The sequence below is a fragment of the Sander vitreus genome, chromosome 4 (genome assembly GCF_031162955.1).
Source record: "Sander vitreus isolate 19-12246 chromosome 4, sanVit1, whole genome shotgun sequence".
Lineage (NCBI taxonomy): Eukaryota > Metazoa > Chordata > Actinopteri > Perciformes > Percidae > Sander > Sander vitreus.
In genome coordinates this window covers 5,061,782-5,079,843 of record NC_135858.1, presented here as the reverse complement: position 1 = coordinate 5,079,843, position 18,062 = coordinate 5,061,782, and the positions used below count along the sequence as shown (strand labels likewise).

Genomic DNA, 18,062 nt, shown 5'->3' with positions numbered 1-18,062 from the left:
TTTTTAATTTCTTTAATAACACAAAATATATTGAAAAATGATTAGTATCTATTTGTGATTAAAATGATGGTTGTTGGCAATGTATTATTAACGACTCCCACATATGTAGGATTTTACTCTTTCATGGGAGCTCAGCGCTCTCTGGCTCCCACGTAATTCGAACTCTGCTATACAAGTTCCATGTTTCACTTTGTCTATGCAAATTTCATGGTATTCTCAAGAACTAGATTACAGAGCTACAGTTGTATGTCTCACTGAAGCAGTGTATTCACAACCTCTTTTTAGAAATGATTGAAACCCTGCTCTTACAGTTAACTTCTCTATCTGGTGCTGTGGTACGGTAGAATATCTCCAGTGTTTTCATGAAGAACCAATGGCACCACATGTGAACTGGCCTCAGGCACGCTGCTCTGGCTGCCTCACCTGATTTGCAGCATGCAGAGATGGTATTTTTTAAGGTGCTTACAGGGTTTTCACTCGCATCCATTTCTAATGGGACATCATTGTTTACTACCATTTTGTTGTTTTTCCGCGCTCTTTTGTGTGCCTGATCTAATCTTTGAGACTTGACACTGACTGGAAACATTTTTGTGTGTGTGTTCAGTTTTTATCATGTAATCCAAACAGTGTGCTTCAATGGGATCTGCCCTCACAAAAAAAGTTGCAGATACACTTTCAATTTTTTTAGAGGCGTGTCTCTCTGGTATCCAGTTGGGTTGGCCTCAAAATGATCCTAGTGGCTGTCCTCTGGCCCAGCCCAGCACTCTAGTGGGGGTCGGGCTGCAGGAGCCACAGACATGCACAACTGGTAGACATCTTGGCTCAGAGGAGCGAGGTGCGTCAGTTCAGCTGTTGCAGGACAGCTGGCTCTCTGGAGGTGCCTGACAGTAACTAAGGGGCTACCAGCTTTGCCTCAAGCCCAAAATGTTATTTTATTCTTCTCTTCAAAAGTAGAAAAAAGAAGAATGTTACAACATTGTGACAAAGAGCGAATCCTCTTTGTCTTTTCAGTTTCCTTCCTCTACGCAGATCACAGTGATCCCATTGGTTTGCACTCTGAGGTGTTTGTGCAGCAGAAGCTTGGCCTGTGTGACCTCATTTCCTTTTCCTGTCAATCCAATGTTAATAATAACGCCTGTTTTTCAGACTTCACTATTCCCATGGGGTATATTTTAGAGTTTCCAAATCCATATCCCTATTTGCCAAGTGATTCAGCTGATGGCTTTTCCAACAACTGTTATTCCATGCAGGAAAGAAAGGAGAGACAGAACATCTGCTGACAGCAGAGTCCCCATAGTATATTTAGTTGGTTATTGAGACGACATGACCACAGCAATATTTTGAACGGTGACAGAGGTGGGTGTGGGCTGTGTGTGTGAGACATCATAGCTGCTGAGACTAATTGAAATTTGCTGACTGTTAAATGGATTTACTGACCCAGAGGCCAATCGGATTACACTGTTGGTTTCCAAAGGGCCTCTAACTTCATTTTATCTAACATTTCTCTTCCTAAAGGTCTCGCATGCTATCCCTAGGCTCTGAACGAAGGGGTTTGTAAGTGCACATGTAGGCGAAGGATAGGTGTGTGCACATGCGCACGTCTAATCATGTGTGCTTAAGAACTAGTTGAAATGGAGATTATCTTTTTGCAGACAGTGAGGGATTTGGAAAAGCTGGAGAGTTTTTACACTCCCAGTGATAATTATCATGTATCATTTAACCTCTGATAAATTGCTATGCATAATCCCCACCTTCAGCTAACATTCAACACCTGACAGGCGGCTACTAGCAGGCAACACACCTTTTCTAAACAACTTTCATTATTGTTACAGTAAAGTCCAGGCCTGTTTAGTGTTACATAAGAGTCAGTTTTGCTGTCTGGTGGTATCTCTTTCAGGTTCAGCCTGTCCCTATTATCTTTCTCACCCCCCCTACTTGCACCCCATTGCTGTCATTGACAGAGGCGTCTCCGTGACGATGGCACAGCCATGCATTGTGTATGTCTCCCCACACTGCCACAGAGGCCCCTGAATGAGCCCTGAGGAATGCCAGCCTTCCCGCTCGTTCCCTTGCTGCACTCTCCCACGACTAATCCCCACCCCTTCTCATTTACACATGCTCACACCCTCCTTTCTTGTCTCTCGAGCTCTGTTCTCCTTCACCCCACCCCCACCAATCGTCTCTCCACTTTAGGCCTGTTGTATTTTTTTCACCATTGTACTGTCTTTGTCCCTCTTTTGGTTCTTGGTTTGTAATCATACTTTATTTGGTTGACCTGAGGTTTACTGATATACAAGTGCTGTTCTAGCTGTGCAATGGGATTAGAGGCTTTGGATAGAGATCAAAGACACTGTAAAGCCTTAGGGTTGGAGTTGTCTCCTGGCCCCCATGCAATCGCAATGATCATCGCACCAAACTCCGTGCTGACATTCAACATGTGCCAGTGCTAGAATGGGTGAACATGCCAGACCTTTGCAGAGCCTGAGTGGGACAATGGTAGGCAGACAACGGAAACAAAGCCTGACAAAATCCCTCTCTCACAACACTGCGAGCTGGACTTCCTCACAGGCCCAGATTTCAGTCCCTAAACAATAGGTTGTTTAATGTTGCTACTGAATTTATCACAAGATATAATTTAGTTTGTATGGAAATGAAGGAATAGTATAGACATTTTTTGGAAATGAAAATGGAGCATCTAGGACAGCGGCCCAGGGATATAGAATTTTTCATGTGAAAAATGTTGTAAAGCTATATAAAAAAATCCCTATAATTAAGGTTTAACCCATACTTCCCCCCCCCGGGCACAGCATGTGAACATTACATTAGGCATTTCCTGTTTGTGTTAGATATGGGGAAGCCCTCTCTCCAACCCTCCAGAGGACCTCCTCAGACAGGAAGTAGTGGTCACTTCTATCTCAGGGTCAGTCCTCATAAAGTACGTCACCCACCCACCAAGAACATAGACGACAGATTCATGTTATTTTATTTTTTTACAGCTGGCAGTCACATGAACCCAAGATTGTTTGTTTTATGTGTGAACAACAAGGTTTGATTTGTTTGTGGATAATGGAAGGAGAATTTGATTATTGTGGTTTCATGTGTGATGTCTGCTGTGTTCTTTGGCCGTCCAATTATAAGAAAAGCCTTGATGTTTCAAGTGTGAGCTGTTCCTGCTGTAGCAAACTGGTGCTAAACGGTCAGCTGCTGAGGTGGGAATGATTTTGTAGCGTTTGTATCACCTCCTCCTGCTTGACAGGACTAGAGTGAGAAAACATACACTGTTTCAAAGAGTACAAACAGTGGCTTCTCATGTTTACAGCTGTCACCTATCAACCCCGTCTCCACCCCGTGTAACCATACATACTCGCACTTGCTCGTAACAACTAAACAGTAGTGGTTTGGGGTGAATCCCATCCATCAGAGCTTCTTGTCTTCACACGTGAGTCTGTCTGTGTGTGTGTGTGTGTGTGTGTGTGTGTGTGTGTGTGTGTGTGTGTGTGTGTGTGTGTGTTTGTTTTTTTGTGTGTTTTTTAGGCAATAAACTTTCTTGATTGGTCTCAGTGAGGTGGGGGCATTGGAGCAATCCCAACAACAGTGGTTGTGACATGTTGTCCTGGTGCTATGCCAGGTGGCTGAGATCCAGCTGTTTTTAGGCCCTGCCTGAATGGCGAATATGTGGGACTGTTTGAAGATGAGAGCCTGTTTACATTCAAACCTGAGGTGGTGTGACTCTCTCTATATAGAGAGAGAGAGAGAGAGAGAGAGAGAATGGCGAGCTGTAGCTAGGAGGACTAAAGGAAGTTTGCCGTTGGCTTGAGGACCTCAGGGGAATTGTTTCAGCATTGTTCCAGAGAGATGTGGGGAAGAGAGGGGGATCACTCCGCCTCTTTCCTCCTCCGTCTGCGTCCTCTTACTGCCGTTACTGCCCAACTCTCAACTAAGTCATAGTGCTCTTGGAAAAAGGAAGCCTTTCAGCACTTGGTCTGGCTCTACGCTGATCTGTGTTTATGTTTGGACTTACCAGGACAGAAGGTGATCCACTTTGATCTAATTAATAGCCCCACTGAATGTTAAGAAGAGGTTGGAGGGAGGGAAGGTAAGTCTCCTTTGCCTGCCTTCACACTTATTTACCTCTTTGACCTTTGATTAAGAGAGGAAGTCTACAGAGCTTGGATCTTCTGTACTACGTCACATGTGTCTTACTCAGGCCACCCGCCAACTGTGTCCATGCGTGTAGTATGTGCAATAATGCCCGCTTTGGACACACTTGTTGGTTCGAGAGGGCAAGTTTTTGATCAGTTGAGGAATGAAAAGTCCTGATTGCAGGGGATGATTATGATGGGGGGCGGCCCGAGTAAAGGGCAGCAGACCAGAGCAGCGTGACCAGATTGATGACAGATTGTTTTAGGTTGCTGGGATTAGCAATGGCCTATTGGGTTTGAAGTTAGCCCAGCTGCTCAACCAAAAGGAGAAGAATTAACCTTTTAGACCCAGGTGAAGATATTCTGAGCTGTGAACTACTGCAATCCTGACTTCTCTCAGATCAACCTCTCTTCATGTGGCTTGCTGATTTACTATCCAGATGTTGATTCGGTGATTCAGATGGCAGACTTTTATGCCATGTGAATATTTAGATGAAACCAACATTAGCTACTCCACAGATATACAACTACCAGCAATTATTTTATACAACATTACCCTATGTATATTCTCCACACCCAGTCCTAAACATATGTTTCAGTGAGATGTGTTTTGTTCAATCACTCTGTATTTTTAGGCAATTTTGCTCACACACTGGAGTTATTGTCTCATGGGTTTGACAAGTTTACTATGACTGCCAGACTAAAAATGGAGTAAAGTCTTTGGAGGTCAGCAAACTGTTTGGAGAGGAATTTGTGGATTGCTGCGTATTTTCTCAGCCCTGTCAGCTTTGCATATTTTAAAATGGAGGATATATAGTGAATGGCTTCATGCCTGTGTTTGAGTATGTAATAGTGCTTTTAAGGTTCTGTCTGTTGACCTTTGGGTGTTTTTTTTGACATTGTGTGTGTGTGTGTGTGTGTGTGTGTATGTGTGTGTGTGTGTGTGTGTGTGTGTATATATATATATATATATATATATATATATATATATATATATATATATATATATATATATATATATATAGAGAGAGAGAGAGAGAGAGAGAGAGAGAGAGAGAGAGAGAGAGAGAGAGAGAGAGAGAGAGAGACTGTGTTGCTATGATCATTGTCAAATCTCATTCTACTTATGTTTTCTTCTTTTTAGGGATGCTTATCAAAGATGGCAGCCCGAACCTGGTTCTAAGGCAGCCATGTTGGTGAAGGTGAACAGCATGAGCCGTAGCCAGCCTATCCCAGCCTTGCATCAGCAGCACCTCCAGCCCAGTGCACACAGCAAAGCCAACACCGTCAACCTGCACCCCTCTAGCAATAAGGCCCAAGGAGGACATTTAAGCTCTACCCAGGGATATAAAACCGCCCCTTCTGGCAAAATGGCAGCTGACACACGTCAGGCCCATCACCTGAGAAAAGCCAGCAATGGCAGCTTCTGTTTGGTGACATCAGATAGTAGCCATCCTAGTCCGCTCCTTCACAGGTCACAGACCAGCACACCATGCCCGGTCTCTCCCCAGTATGGTTGCACTACCCCAATCTATGACGAGCCAGTTTCAGAATGTCCCATATATGACGAACCCCCAACAGACATGGAGGTCGAGGGGGCGCACCTGTACAACGGACAACCTCTGTCTCGTCTGACACCTACCCATAGCCTCCAAAAACCCAGACACCTCCAGCACCCTGGTTCATCTCATTCAGGGTCCAGACACAGGAGGAATCCCTCTGCCTCTGACTACAGCCCAGCTGGTCTGGAGTGCATCAAGCACATGATAAACGTGGACCCCAAACAGGCACTTCTATCTGGCTCTCCTGTACCCACACGTACCCCTTCCCCTACCTCCAGGCAGGATCCTGTCTTGCCCCACCCTCAGCCACATCCCCAGGCCCACTCTTTGCCCCAGGCTCGAGGCCAGATGAGGGACAGAGAGCCAGGGACCCCGGGCCCAAGTACACTGGACAAGAAGCAAAGCTGGCGGGTCCTTGAGGCCACTGTCCAGCGCGCCATGGAAGCACGACACAGCAGACAGAGCAGCCAGGCTTCACAGGACTTCCCCTCTTCAACCCCCCAGGCCACGGCAAACTATCAAGACTCTGGTTACTCCACCGGCCCCTCCCCAAGTCTGAGAAGAAAGAGCAGGAGGAGGGTGGGAGCCAGTGGTGGTGCAGGAGGCAGGCCGGGGTCGGTAGGCAGCAGCGGGGAGCTGTGTGCCCTCAACGAGAGGCTCATGGCCGAGATGAGGGAGGTGGTGAGTCGCTCCAACACCATGAGGGAGGTGAGAGCGGGGCTGGACCCGGAAATGGGGGAGAGGGTTGTCGTACCTCGGACACGCTCCCCTGCAGACTCACTCAGGTGGTACGGAGGAGGGGGAGGGGGGTCAGCAAGCAGGTGCGCATCACGAGAGGAACTGCCCGGGGCTCCCCAGTCACTGAGTAGGGCAGGTAACCATGGCAACCCTGCGCTGACCCCTCTGGAGATACCAGGGAGGCAGAAAAGGACCTTTGAAAAGGTAGACACCTTGGAGATGAGTGTGAATAGCCAGGCCAGCCTGTCCTCTCCAGAGACCCCAGGACCGCCCTCCCAGGTAACTCTGCCCTCTACTCTACTCTAGTGTGTGTGTGTGTGTGTGTGTGTGTGTGTGTGTGTGTGTGTGTGTGTGTGTGTGTGTGTGTGTGTGTTTTATTGTGTGGTCTGTTTACCTCAGCAGGTTTACTTGGATTCAGCTTTATTTGGTCTGGAAGTGCTCTGATTACTGATGTCTCTCCAGATTCACTATCAGATTAGAGAAGGATTCAGTCTCACTGTGACAAGTGAAGCAGAGTAATTCCTTAATAAAGTATCTGCGTATTATGGGAATTTCTAGCTGTGGCTTTTCTATTGTTTAGTATGTCTAGTCCTCAGAGAGCTGTAAGTGGGAGAATGGAAATATTGTGTGACTAAGCTAAATACTAAAAGAAATATAAAAGCCCTAGACAACACAACAGATATGGTTAGATTTTGTCTTTGCAGAGCACTACAATACAAAGGAACCACCAACTTATCTTGACATTAAGGGTCCTTACAAACGGTGCACATGATTTAAAGATAAAAGAACTATTTTGACTTCTTAAAACAGTCGTATAAGTGGCGGCATGTGGAGCCGGTTCCAAGATCTGCTACTTCTAATCTCCAAATCCTCTCTTGCAACAGAATCACCCCCCATACCTCCAAACATTATAGTGTTTTCAGAAGCGGCCCCACTGCACCGCTGCAACTAGAATAATGAATGTTTGATTCAACAGGGAGCTGTAGGATGAAAACAGTAAGACTAATTTGTCTCTTTGAAAAGAACACTGAGCATTTGTGAGTAATGCCTTTTACATTCCAATCTTGGGTGCCTAAATGTCCCTAGGACCTTAGCTTTGCAGTGGGCAGGCAGGGCACAGCATTACCTGTCATCCTCTTACCACCGTCCATCTGCCCTGCACTGCAGGTACTGTATACTCATTTGCCATCTCTGTGCTTGGGCATCTGGGGCCCATGCCAGGCCAGAGAGATTCAGGACATGGCTTCCCTCGGTCAGGAAGGAGGGCCGCTGCGGCCCATATGGCCCAGGCTTGGCAGGGAGAAGAGGAGGAGGAGGAAGAGGGGGCAGGCTGGTACCAAGGCGTTTTGGTACCACTGGGGCTTAAGCATGTTAGACAACAGCCAAGGAGCACTGAGCAGGCCCCCTAAGTCTGCCCTGGAATGTTCTTCAGACCTGCTGTTATATCACTCACACACTCTCAGATTATGGCTTGCTATGTATCAGCAGCTCTATATTTCCATATTTAAACATTCCGTTCTCACTGAGACTATTAAGACCTTTGAACTAGCTTGTTCAAAGGACACACTGAAATTGTCCATTTCCACAAAAAACATGAATAATTGTCCACTGTCTCAATCCATAGTATGACTAAATGCCCATCATGTGCTGGTGTATCTGTAAGCTATCTGTAAAACAGTGTAGTTTATGGAAAGTAGAAGTTGTACAGTCCCGTTCTCTAGTTAAACATGTGCTTTGTTCCATTTGATCTTCTGGAGTTGACCTCTGTCACCAATTTCTTTCTAAAAACATAAACTATGTACGACCATATAAACTCTCTGGCAAAGCCGAAGCTCACATCTGCTCCATTTGGTTGAGAAACCAAAATGTAAAGTCCAGCTTGTCTGGCACTTGTGAGCTCCATATTACATCAGGGTCTCATTGAAAAGACATGTCAGTGCGTTTTATGTTCCATTAGTAAATTTGAGCTTTGATTCTGGCTCACGTCTGGTGTTGTTCCTGGCTGTTTGCAGAGAATATTTGGGTTACTGGCTTTTTCTATTAAGGGAGTATGAGGTGCTCCTTATAGTCATAAACTCAACCGCAGGGATCACAGGGAGGTCTATTAGCATAGCTTTGGTTTTGGAGGGTAGATGAGCCTGGTGTAGAAAGGGGCAGGGGTAAGGACTGTTATGCCACTATCTGGTCACCTGCTCCAGAGGCCAGGGTTCATGAGGATTTGGGGAGATTTCTTCCCCGGTGCAACGATTCCCCCTCGAGCCCCAGCACTGCAGAGCAGAGCACAGTAGGTGGAAGGCAGCACAGCTCCTAGTGTGACACAGTGAAGACTCTACAGCTACACACACAGTTTGGTCCTCTGCTGCACTATTGCCTCACCCCCTCTGTCTCCTCTTCTGATACCCTTCCTCCCTGCTCTTCGGTAGAGCTCTTCTTCTCTATCTCATGTCCACCCCTTGTCCCCCTGCAGGCGGGCACCCTAGAACTGCAGGCTCAGTTGGAGAGCAGAAAGAAAGGCATGGTGGATGGGCGGACTGCTTCCCTAGGCCCTCATCGCCCTGTCAACCATGACAACAGAGAAGGAGGTGATGGGGAAGGTGGAAGAGCCCGGGGATCCTCCTACCAGCTCTCCTACGCCACCCTGCGGCAGCCCCCACCTCCCGACATGGGCATGGAGGACTGGGCCAGCAAGCACCTCAACATGCACACGCAAGGCCTGTTCCGTCGCCGTGTCTCCATTGCCAACATGCTGTCGTGGAACCGCGGTTCCATCAAAAAGCCCATGCTAGTCACAAGCAACCGCGTTGTCAGGAAGGAGGCCTGCGAGATGTTCAAACTGGTGCAGGCCTACATGGGAGACAGGCCTTCGCGTCTGGACCGCCGTCACTGTGCCCTCCTCATCATCACCAAGTGCTGGGACATGCCAGGGCTGCGGGACGAGCTGTACGTGCAGCTGGTGAGGCAGACCACAGGCAATGCCACCCCGAGAAGCTTGGCGGGAGGCTGGGAGCTGATGGCTGTCAGCTTGGCGTTCTTCGCCCCCTCGCCCAAGTTCCGCTGCTACCTGGAGGGCTACATCCAGAGACACACGGACCCTGCCAGCGACAAGAAATGTGAGTCTCAGACTGAGCAACATGGTGGGTCACCTTTCTTTCTTCTGTACCTCCCTGTGTTTATGTAGGCCAGAGAGATGTTTCTCTTTTTAAAATTGCATTTGCATTTTGTTCCCTTTTCTATTTTACTTTGGAATTGTGATTGAATTCAGTATGATCGTGATAAAGAGCACAGTATTGTTTTTGATGAGCCAAAAAAAATCTGTCGGCTTTGTGTTTGTCTAACTGGCCATCAGACATTTGACCTTTGCTATCTTCTGTTTGATAGTGACTCAGTTCATATTGGAACAGCAGGAACTAAAGCTGAAGAAGAATTCAAAGTCCAGAAAGAAGAGGAAACAGAATACAGATGAGGAAGAAGGTACATTTTTTGGGTTACACTTTACTTGAAGGTATCTACATATGAGTGACATGACACTGTCATGAACGTGTCATAAACAAGTCATAAACATTTATGACATAACGCTTCTTTTAGTAAGTGTTTTTGTCATGACAAGTTAGGGTTCATGTGTCATGACTGTGTCATGTCACTCTTATGTAGATAGATAAAGTGTTACCATCTTTTGTTCATTACTTGCTCTTCAGTCCTAAATATCGCTTTAAGAACATCCGTAGTATTTCCCATTTGTATAAGCTTATCTGTTTGACAGAGTACAAAGTAGGCAGAGATGGAGTCCCAAAGATGTTTTTCTACTTTCTTCAGAAGCTGTCTGGAGTCTAAGCCATGCAAGCCAATACAAATCTAACATATCACTCCCTGTAGAGTGACCACTCTGTGTGGGATGGAAAATTCAGCACTGTGCAGTTTGCCAGATGAGAACATGCTGATGTACTTGCAGACACAATGGATGGTTTTCACAGAAAGTTGGTCCACAATGGACCACACTGTGAATCATATTAGCGGTCTCTATGCATGTCAGACATTTAAGGGGATACCTACTCATCGGCACGTGCCCTCAGTAGAGCAGCCCACACTGCCAGCTCTGATGATGATGTCACCAAACAGGAACCCAATCATCTCACAGCAGACACCACAGCAGTGGCCTCACACATTGTACTTAAGTGACTCAGACGCAAACTGACTAAGAGGTCAACGAGAAAGCCTACGGAACGTTTCTGACTGAGTCAAAAGGTCTTCAGAGAGAGGAGGAATCTTGATGAAAGTCTCACAAAAACAGCATAATGAGAGCTGCTGTTTGATTGGTGGATGAAGGGGCTGGAACACGTACATTGTGTCTAATCAGAGTAATGAGCAGCTGTAAACAGCAGCAGTACGAGACGCATGTGGGAACTGGGGGCCTCCTTTTTAGGCCAGACCTGGTCTGGGATTGGAAATGGACTTCGTTAGGCTCGGCCCCGGGGAAGTGTTGGTTTCAGCCAGCACTTGAATTAGTGTAGACTTGTGTCATTAACAATGCCCAAGATGAGACTGAAGTTGTCTTCTCGAACATCCTTTTAATGGCTCTGTGTTTTTGTTGTCAAGTTTAGCTTCAACGCATGTGTAGACAGGGACCATGCCGTTCTCAGCCTGGTACAGTACACTCAAGCTCCTAATGAGCTCATATTTCTCCTGGGCTTTGTTGCCTGGTTGTTGTTGTTGTTGTTTTCATGCCTGATGTAAATATAGACTACCAGTAGTGTTTAAACCCTTTCTCACTGTAGCAAAGGGGCTCTGCACTCTTGCTTTTCTGCGAGTAAGTGTACAGCCTCTATGTTGGGAGCCTTGAGAAAAATAGCCCGTCTTTGCCAAGTTCAAGGGCAAATTATTGGTATGATCTCTCTAATTAGAGATAATTATAGTCAAACTCGGTCAGATTAGCTGCAGTTGTGAGCGTGCATGGGAGTCACCTGTTTGCCATAAATCTGGCTTGACTGTAGGGAACATGTTGGAAAGTGTTTGTTACATTTTAAAATCCCATCTGTGGTTTTGTCCATCTGGCCCTGGTTCAGGTAGCTGATACAGTGGAGATTCTGGGAACGCAATAGACCCCCTGAGAGCTCAGTGTTTGTTACCACCGCAATGAAAGATGGGTATAATTTCTTTTCATGAGTGCACACGATGACCCAACAATCAAGATTTTCTGTTGACTTTTTGGTTGTTTGAAAGCTAGCATACGTAATCCAACTGTTTAGGGACAGATCAGGTTCTTCTGTAGCCTGTGTCTCCTGAAGGACATCCAACCTCAGAAAACAACATTGTTTCTCTAATGCAGTTCACTTCCAAAATAGATCTAGGCCCTACAGTAGCTACTTAGGGCAGGTAGCAGACAGGGAGCCTCTGTGTTTCTCATTCGCCCTTCATGTTTGTGGACGCTGATGAATCACCTGAACGTTGGGAGGTGCAGGCCGGATCCTGTCTCTAAAGCTTTTGTTCAACAGCAGTAAATCTTCCTTCAGCCTGACGGTTTAGCCAGGCCTGCTCTAATCCCCATATGCCAGAATCGCACCGTCAACATGTTTCTCCAATTACCACTGCCTGCCTCTCATACGCAACTTGACATCTGTCCCGGGCTTGAAAAGCACTGTTTGTGGGAAAGAATTTAAATAATTTATTAGTTTGTGTGTTCAGTAATGCCTGATGCTTAAGGGTTTTACATAGGGTCTTTGAGGGCATAACAAGGGTGTGCAAAGTGTTTCTTGTGGACTTTGGTTTCACCGTTTCTCAGTCCTGAATTTTTCTCTTCTGTCAACCTACAGGTCTGCCTATCAGTACATATGCCAAGTTCTGCCATCGGAAACTGCAGAAGGTGGCGATCACCGGAGGCAAAAAGGTAAGCTAAAAGAATAAAGAAAGAGGTGGTAAGCTTTTAGATGTTGCATTTACAAGCTATTAAAAAATATGTCTCTATCTTGTGATAAAAATAGGACGTATCAGCTTGAAAGTTGTGATTTGGCATCTGAGTCATCTTAGGTATTGTCACAGAGAGAGACATAATTATAGGCACACTGACACAGTCACAGGTAGAGACAAACACAGGCCTAGTCATAGTAGCACAGCTGCATACACAGGTTGTAAATCTTCTCCTTTCCTTACCTTACCTCTCACCCCTCCAGGGTCTACGTAAGCCCACCTTGGAGGAGATCGACCACAGTAGGCGGGCCATCGTCACTCCCTCCCTGTTTGGCAGTTCTCTGGAGGAGGTGATGGAGAGGCAGAGCGAGCTCTTCCCAGATAGGAAACTGCCCTGGGTGCAGGTTCAGCTTTCCCAGTATGTTCTGGCTCTGGGCGGGGCTCAGACAGAGGGCATCTTCAGGTAAGAAAGACTTTAACTCAGCCAATTACATGCCTCGATTTGAGCAGAGTGAGAGAGGTGGAGTCTAGGAAATTAGAAGGGGGTTATGTACTGTATGTGCTTCATTGTATGCATAGTGTGTATAAACAAGTGTGTGTGTGTGTGTGTGTGTGTGTGTGTGTGTGTGTGGGTCTCTTGTATCACTGTATTTCAAAGTAGGCTCTCCCTGTGTACAGTACACACAACAGACAGCAGAACAAACACAGCGCTGCTTTGCTCCTCAGACCAGCACTGTTTAATTTGATACTTCATAATATGTGTTTACATTACTGCTTAAGCTTACAAGCATGTGGGAACTACACGACTGTGTGTTTGTGTAGGATTTTCTCCAGCAACTGTAATTCTGTAACATCTTGACTTGTTTAGAAAAGTGCTCCCTTTCCCTCCCTGTGAAACGCCGCTCCTACGCATAGTGTGTTGTTTGGTTATGTTGTGTTTATTCAGTTTTTGGTTTGTTCCAAATAAGTACTGCAAACAAAGAGTACTCTCAGCTACCAGGCCACATTTGAGGCCTATTGGGAGTGCAGTAGCAACGGTTTTGCCACAGGGCATGGAGAATCTGTAATGATGGAAGTAGGGATCCCTCTTGTGGCCACTGAGTGTAACTAACGTGCTGTGTTTTACTTTTTCAGAGTGCCTGGAGACATTGATGAAGTGAATGCGCTGAAGCTCCAAGTAGACCAGTGGAGGATCCCAGAGAATCTCTCTGACCCCAATGTTCCTGGTAAGGAAGAATGTATTTGGCTTGTTTGCTGTTGCTTGTCTGCATGTATGTGTTGGGTGTGAATACTAAGGGTACGCTTGTCTCGCTCAGCCTCTCTAATGAAGCTGTGGTATCGGGAGCTGGAGGAACCTCTCATCCCAATGAACTTCTACAAGCAGTGTGTCAGTAACTGTGACGACCCAGTGGCGGCCATCGCTGTGGTCCAGTCTCTGCCTGAGCTCAACAGGCTGGTGCTCTGCTACTTCATCCACTTTCTGCAGGTAACCCACATGTTGACAAAGATTTATAAACACAGCCCATACCCATACCAGGGTCCCTATTCCACTCAGACATACCATTATGGTGATATCTGTACAGGTTTTTGCCCCTGCCTTTTTTCTTGTGTTTCCATCTTTAGTTTAATTTAATGAAGAAGCATCATGTTCCCTTTGTAATATTACATTCAACCCTAAAAGCAAGATCATTATTGCCAACTAAACCTTATACAAACAAGCGCAAATTCGCAGCAGCTGTGACCACATCCATCCAATTTTAAAAAGGAATTAACTAGTGGCCGGGTTGGCTCAGTGGGTAGAGCAGGCGCACATAAACATAGAGGTTTATGCCTTGACGCAGAGGTCCAGGGTTCAACTCTAACCTGTGACAATTTCCTGTATGTCTTCCCTCTTTCTCACCCCTCCAGGGTCTACGTAAGCCCACCTTGGAGGAGATCGACCACAGTAGGCGGGCCATCGTCACTCCCTCCCTGTTTGGCAGTTCTCTGGAGGAGGTGATGGAGAGGCAGAGCGAGCTCTTCCCAGATAGGAAACTGCCCTGGGTGCAGGTTCAGCTTTCCCAGTATGTTCTGGCTCTGGGCGGGGCTCAGACAGAGGGCATCTTCAGGTAAGAAAGACTTTAACTCAGCCAATTACATGCCTCGATTTGAGCAGAGTGAGAGAGGTGGAGTCTAGGAAATTAGAAGGGGGTTATGTACTGTATGTGCTTCATTGTATGCATAGTGTGTATAAACAAGTGTGTGTGTGTGTGTGTGTGTGTGTGTGTGTGTGTGTGTGTGTGTGGTCTCTTGTATCACTGTATTTCAAAGTAGGCTCTCCCTGTGTACAGTACACACAACAGACAGCAGAACAAACACAGCGCTGCTTTGCTCCTCAGACCAGCACTGTTTAATTTGATACTTCATAATATGTGTTTACATTACTGCTTAAGCTTACAAGCATGTGGGAACTACACGACTGTGTGTTTGTGTAGGATTTTCTCCAGCAACTGTAATTCTGTAACATCTTGACTTGTTTAGAAAAGTGCTCCCTTTCCCTCCCTGTGAAACGCCGCTCCTACGCATAGTGTGTTGTTTGGTTATGTTGTGTTTATTCAGTTTTTGGTTTGTTCCAAATAAGTACTGCAAACAAAGAGTACTCTCAGCTACCAGGCCACATTTGAGGCCTATTGGGAGTGCAGTAGCAACGGTTTTGCCACAGGGCATGGAGAATCTGTAATGATGGAAGTAGGGATCCCTCTTGTGGCCACTGAGTGTAACTAACGTGCTGTGTTTTACTTTTTCAGAGTGCCTGGAGACATTGATGAAGTGAATGCGCTGAAGCTCCAAGTAGACCAGTGGAGGATCCCAGAGAATCTCTCTGACCCCAATGTTCCTGGTAAGGAAGAATGTATTTGGCTTGTTTGCTGTTGCTTGTCTGCATGTATGTGTTGGGTGTGAATACTAAGGGTACGCTTGTCTCGTTCAGCCTCTCTAATGAAGCTGTGGTATCGGGAGCTGGAGGAACCTCTCATCCCAATGAACTTCTACAAGCAGTGTGTCAGTAACTGTGACGACCCAGTGGCGGCCATCGCTGTGGTCCAGTCTCTGCCTGAGCTCAACAGGCTGGTGCTCTGCTACTTCATCCACTTTCTGCAGGTAACCCACATGTTGACAAAGATTTATAAACACAGCCCATACCCATACCAGGGTCCCTATTCCACTCAGACATACCATTATGGTGATATCTGTACAGGTTTTTGCCCCTGCCTTTTTCTTGTGTTTCCATCTTTAGTTTAATTTAATGAAGAAGCATCATGTTCCCTTTGTAATATTACATTCAACCCTAAAAGCAAGATCATTATTGCCAACTAAACCTTATACAAACAAGCGCAAATTCGCAGCAGCTGTGACCACATCCATCCAATTTTAAAAAGGAATTAACTAGTGGCCGGGTTGGCTCAGTGGGTAGAGCAGGCGCACATAAACATAGAGGTTTATGCCTTGACGCAGAGGTCCAGGGTTCAACTCTAACCTGTGACAATTTCCTGTATGTCTTCCCTCTTTCTCACCTAGCTGTCCTATCCATTAAAGGCAGAGAAGCCCCAAAACAAAAATTTAAAAAAAAATGAATTAACTCAAATTTAATAAATCGTAAAAATCTGAATTAAAACTCAAGGTCAAATAATTTTATTTTTTGTCTTTTTAATCACACATTTTTATTTATTTATTTATTTTTGGGCTGTTTTTACTGACTGAATGACTGTAAACATTTCTTAAAAAGAACAATACTTTATTTAAGATTGTTAATTTGTATTGTTATTTTTTACACAACACGTTCTGCGTACAATGCTTATGATTTTCCATCCTGATACCTTCAAAAATGTATTTCCCCCACATAAATAGTAGAACTAACTAACTCAACTACACTTGGACTACTGTACACAAACTATACTATATAATATTAATATATTTCAGTTGGGCTCTTGGATAACTGAATGTGACTCACACATCACTCACTGCAGGACAATGGTGAGCCTGTACACTCTCAGCCTTGCTCAATGCTTTCTCTCTCCTTCCATCCTGATTTATCTCTAGGTATTTGCTCAGCCATCCAACGTGGCTATAACCAAGATGGATGTGAACAACCTGGCTATGGTGATGGCACCTAACTGCCTTCGATGCCAATCCGACGATCCACGGATCATCTTCGAAAACACGCGCAAGGAGATGTCCTTCCTGAGAATGCTAATTGTCCACCTGGAAACCAGTTTCATCGAAGGGGTGGTGTAGACACTGTAACCCACAGAGCCCACCTCAAGTGCTGAATCAGCATCTCCAGTTACACATTTACAATCATGCGTAAACACTTTCTGTTCAGACCACACTGGAAACTCTTCAGGTGAGATATTACACCTCTTACAACACAAGCGGTGTGAGAGCAGCTTGGACTTTGGACCCTTGTTTTCACTTGCTTTCTTACTGACAGACAAGACACCTTAGGTTTCACTGTGTCTTTTGATACTAAAATCAACAGCAACGGATTTAAAGTGGCTCACTTTAATGACCGTATTTTCTAACCGCTGCATGTGAAAACAGATTTACTCTTTTGTTTCTTCCTAAATGGGTAGTACTACAGTTTCATAGAACAACTGCGCTGTGTAAAGGGAGAGTCTTACAGTATTTACTTTACTTGCACAACAAAACATAAAGACAGCAGCATTGACATTCTGGTTTTATTAAAGTGTGTGTGTGTGTGTGTGTGTGTGTGTGTGTGTGTGTGTGAGATTGTCAGAGTGTGAATGAAAGGCACCCTTCTTTTATCATGTACAGAAAATATTAAAAAGTTAAAGAACTATTGTAATGGTGTCTTACTAATAAGCTTGCCTTTGCTGTTTTGAGTAGTTGTACTGAACGCTGGTCTCCTCGTATTTCATTTTTACGAGACACAAGAAGCCGCACCACCACAACTATTCTGACCGAGTACAGAGCCTTCATTTTAAAGCACAAACTGGAACAATGTGCAGAAAGCTCTTTATAACGGATGGTGGCGATTTTCTAAGAAAATAAACTTAGAAAGTGCTTTGATTTTTACACCTTTTAAACACTCAAGTGAAGCAAGACGAGAGTGTTGTAATTACAGTTTATGTCATAGGGATGTTGGAGGTTGGTAATACTCGTTCTCTGTTATCTATAAAAAATTAAAAAAAAGGCTTTAATTTGGAATTGTGTTCTCTTTTGTTTGTGGTCTGTATGTTGTTGTTTTTTTGGCTCAGGTCTTACGATGAAACGGGTGTTGGATGTAATAACTGTACATGGCCTCCATCACAGACTGAACATTTGATTAATCTAACACAAACCCCTGTAATGAGAATGGATTATTGTTCAACTGTCAAGCACTATGAGAATGTAGATTAAGCTTTTTGTGTCCCCTCTCAGGCTTTGACCATGTAAATAAATTCTGCGTGTAAATAGTATTAACTCTGCTTAAGTGTATTCTAATGATCCAGGTTAAGGGTGAAGTTAAATGTTGCTGTAAAGAGCAATGAAAGATGTTTATGTAATTAACTGTTCATTTCTCTGCTGTAACCGCCTGCCTTTTGAACATAGGACTGATTCAAACCACTTTCCATGTGTGTGTGTGTATATGTGTGTTTGCATACCTACTTGTTATAATGTGGAATGACTGTCCATAAATAAAGATTTGTTCAATTGTAGATTGGATGCCTTTTGTTTATGT

General features: G+C 45.1%; 1 protein-coding gene across 1 annotated transcript in view; it reads left to right on the top strand.

The window, feature by feature from the left end:
- Window positions 1–18,039, top strand: part of arhgap46a (Rho GTPase activating protein 46a) — a 36,656-nt gene extending 18,617 nt beyond the window's left edge. The window contains exons 3-10 of the mRNA XM_078247850.1: window positions 5,287–6,721; window positions 8,910–9,576; window positions 9,821–9,913; window positions 12,250–12,323; window positions 12,607–12,806; window positions 13,478–13,569; window positions 13,660–13,829; window positions 16,421–18,039. Coding sequence (XP_078103976.1) covers window positions 5,287–6,721; window positions 8,910–9,576; window positions 9,821–9,913; window positions 12,250–12,323; window positions 12,607–12,806; window positions 13,478–13,569; window positions 13,660–13,829; window positions 16,421–16,615 — 2,926 coding nt within the window. The 3' untranslated portion in view covers window positions 16,616–18,039. The remainder of the gene's footprint in view (window positions 1–5,286; window positions 6,722–8,909; window positions 9,577–9,820; window positions 9,914–12,249; window positions 12,324–12,606; window positions 12,807–13,477; window positions 13,570–13,659; window positions 13,830–16,420) is intronic.
- Window positions 18,040–18,062: the final 23 nt, after the last annotated feature.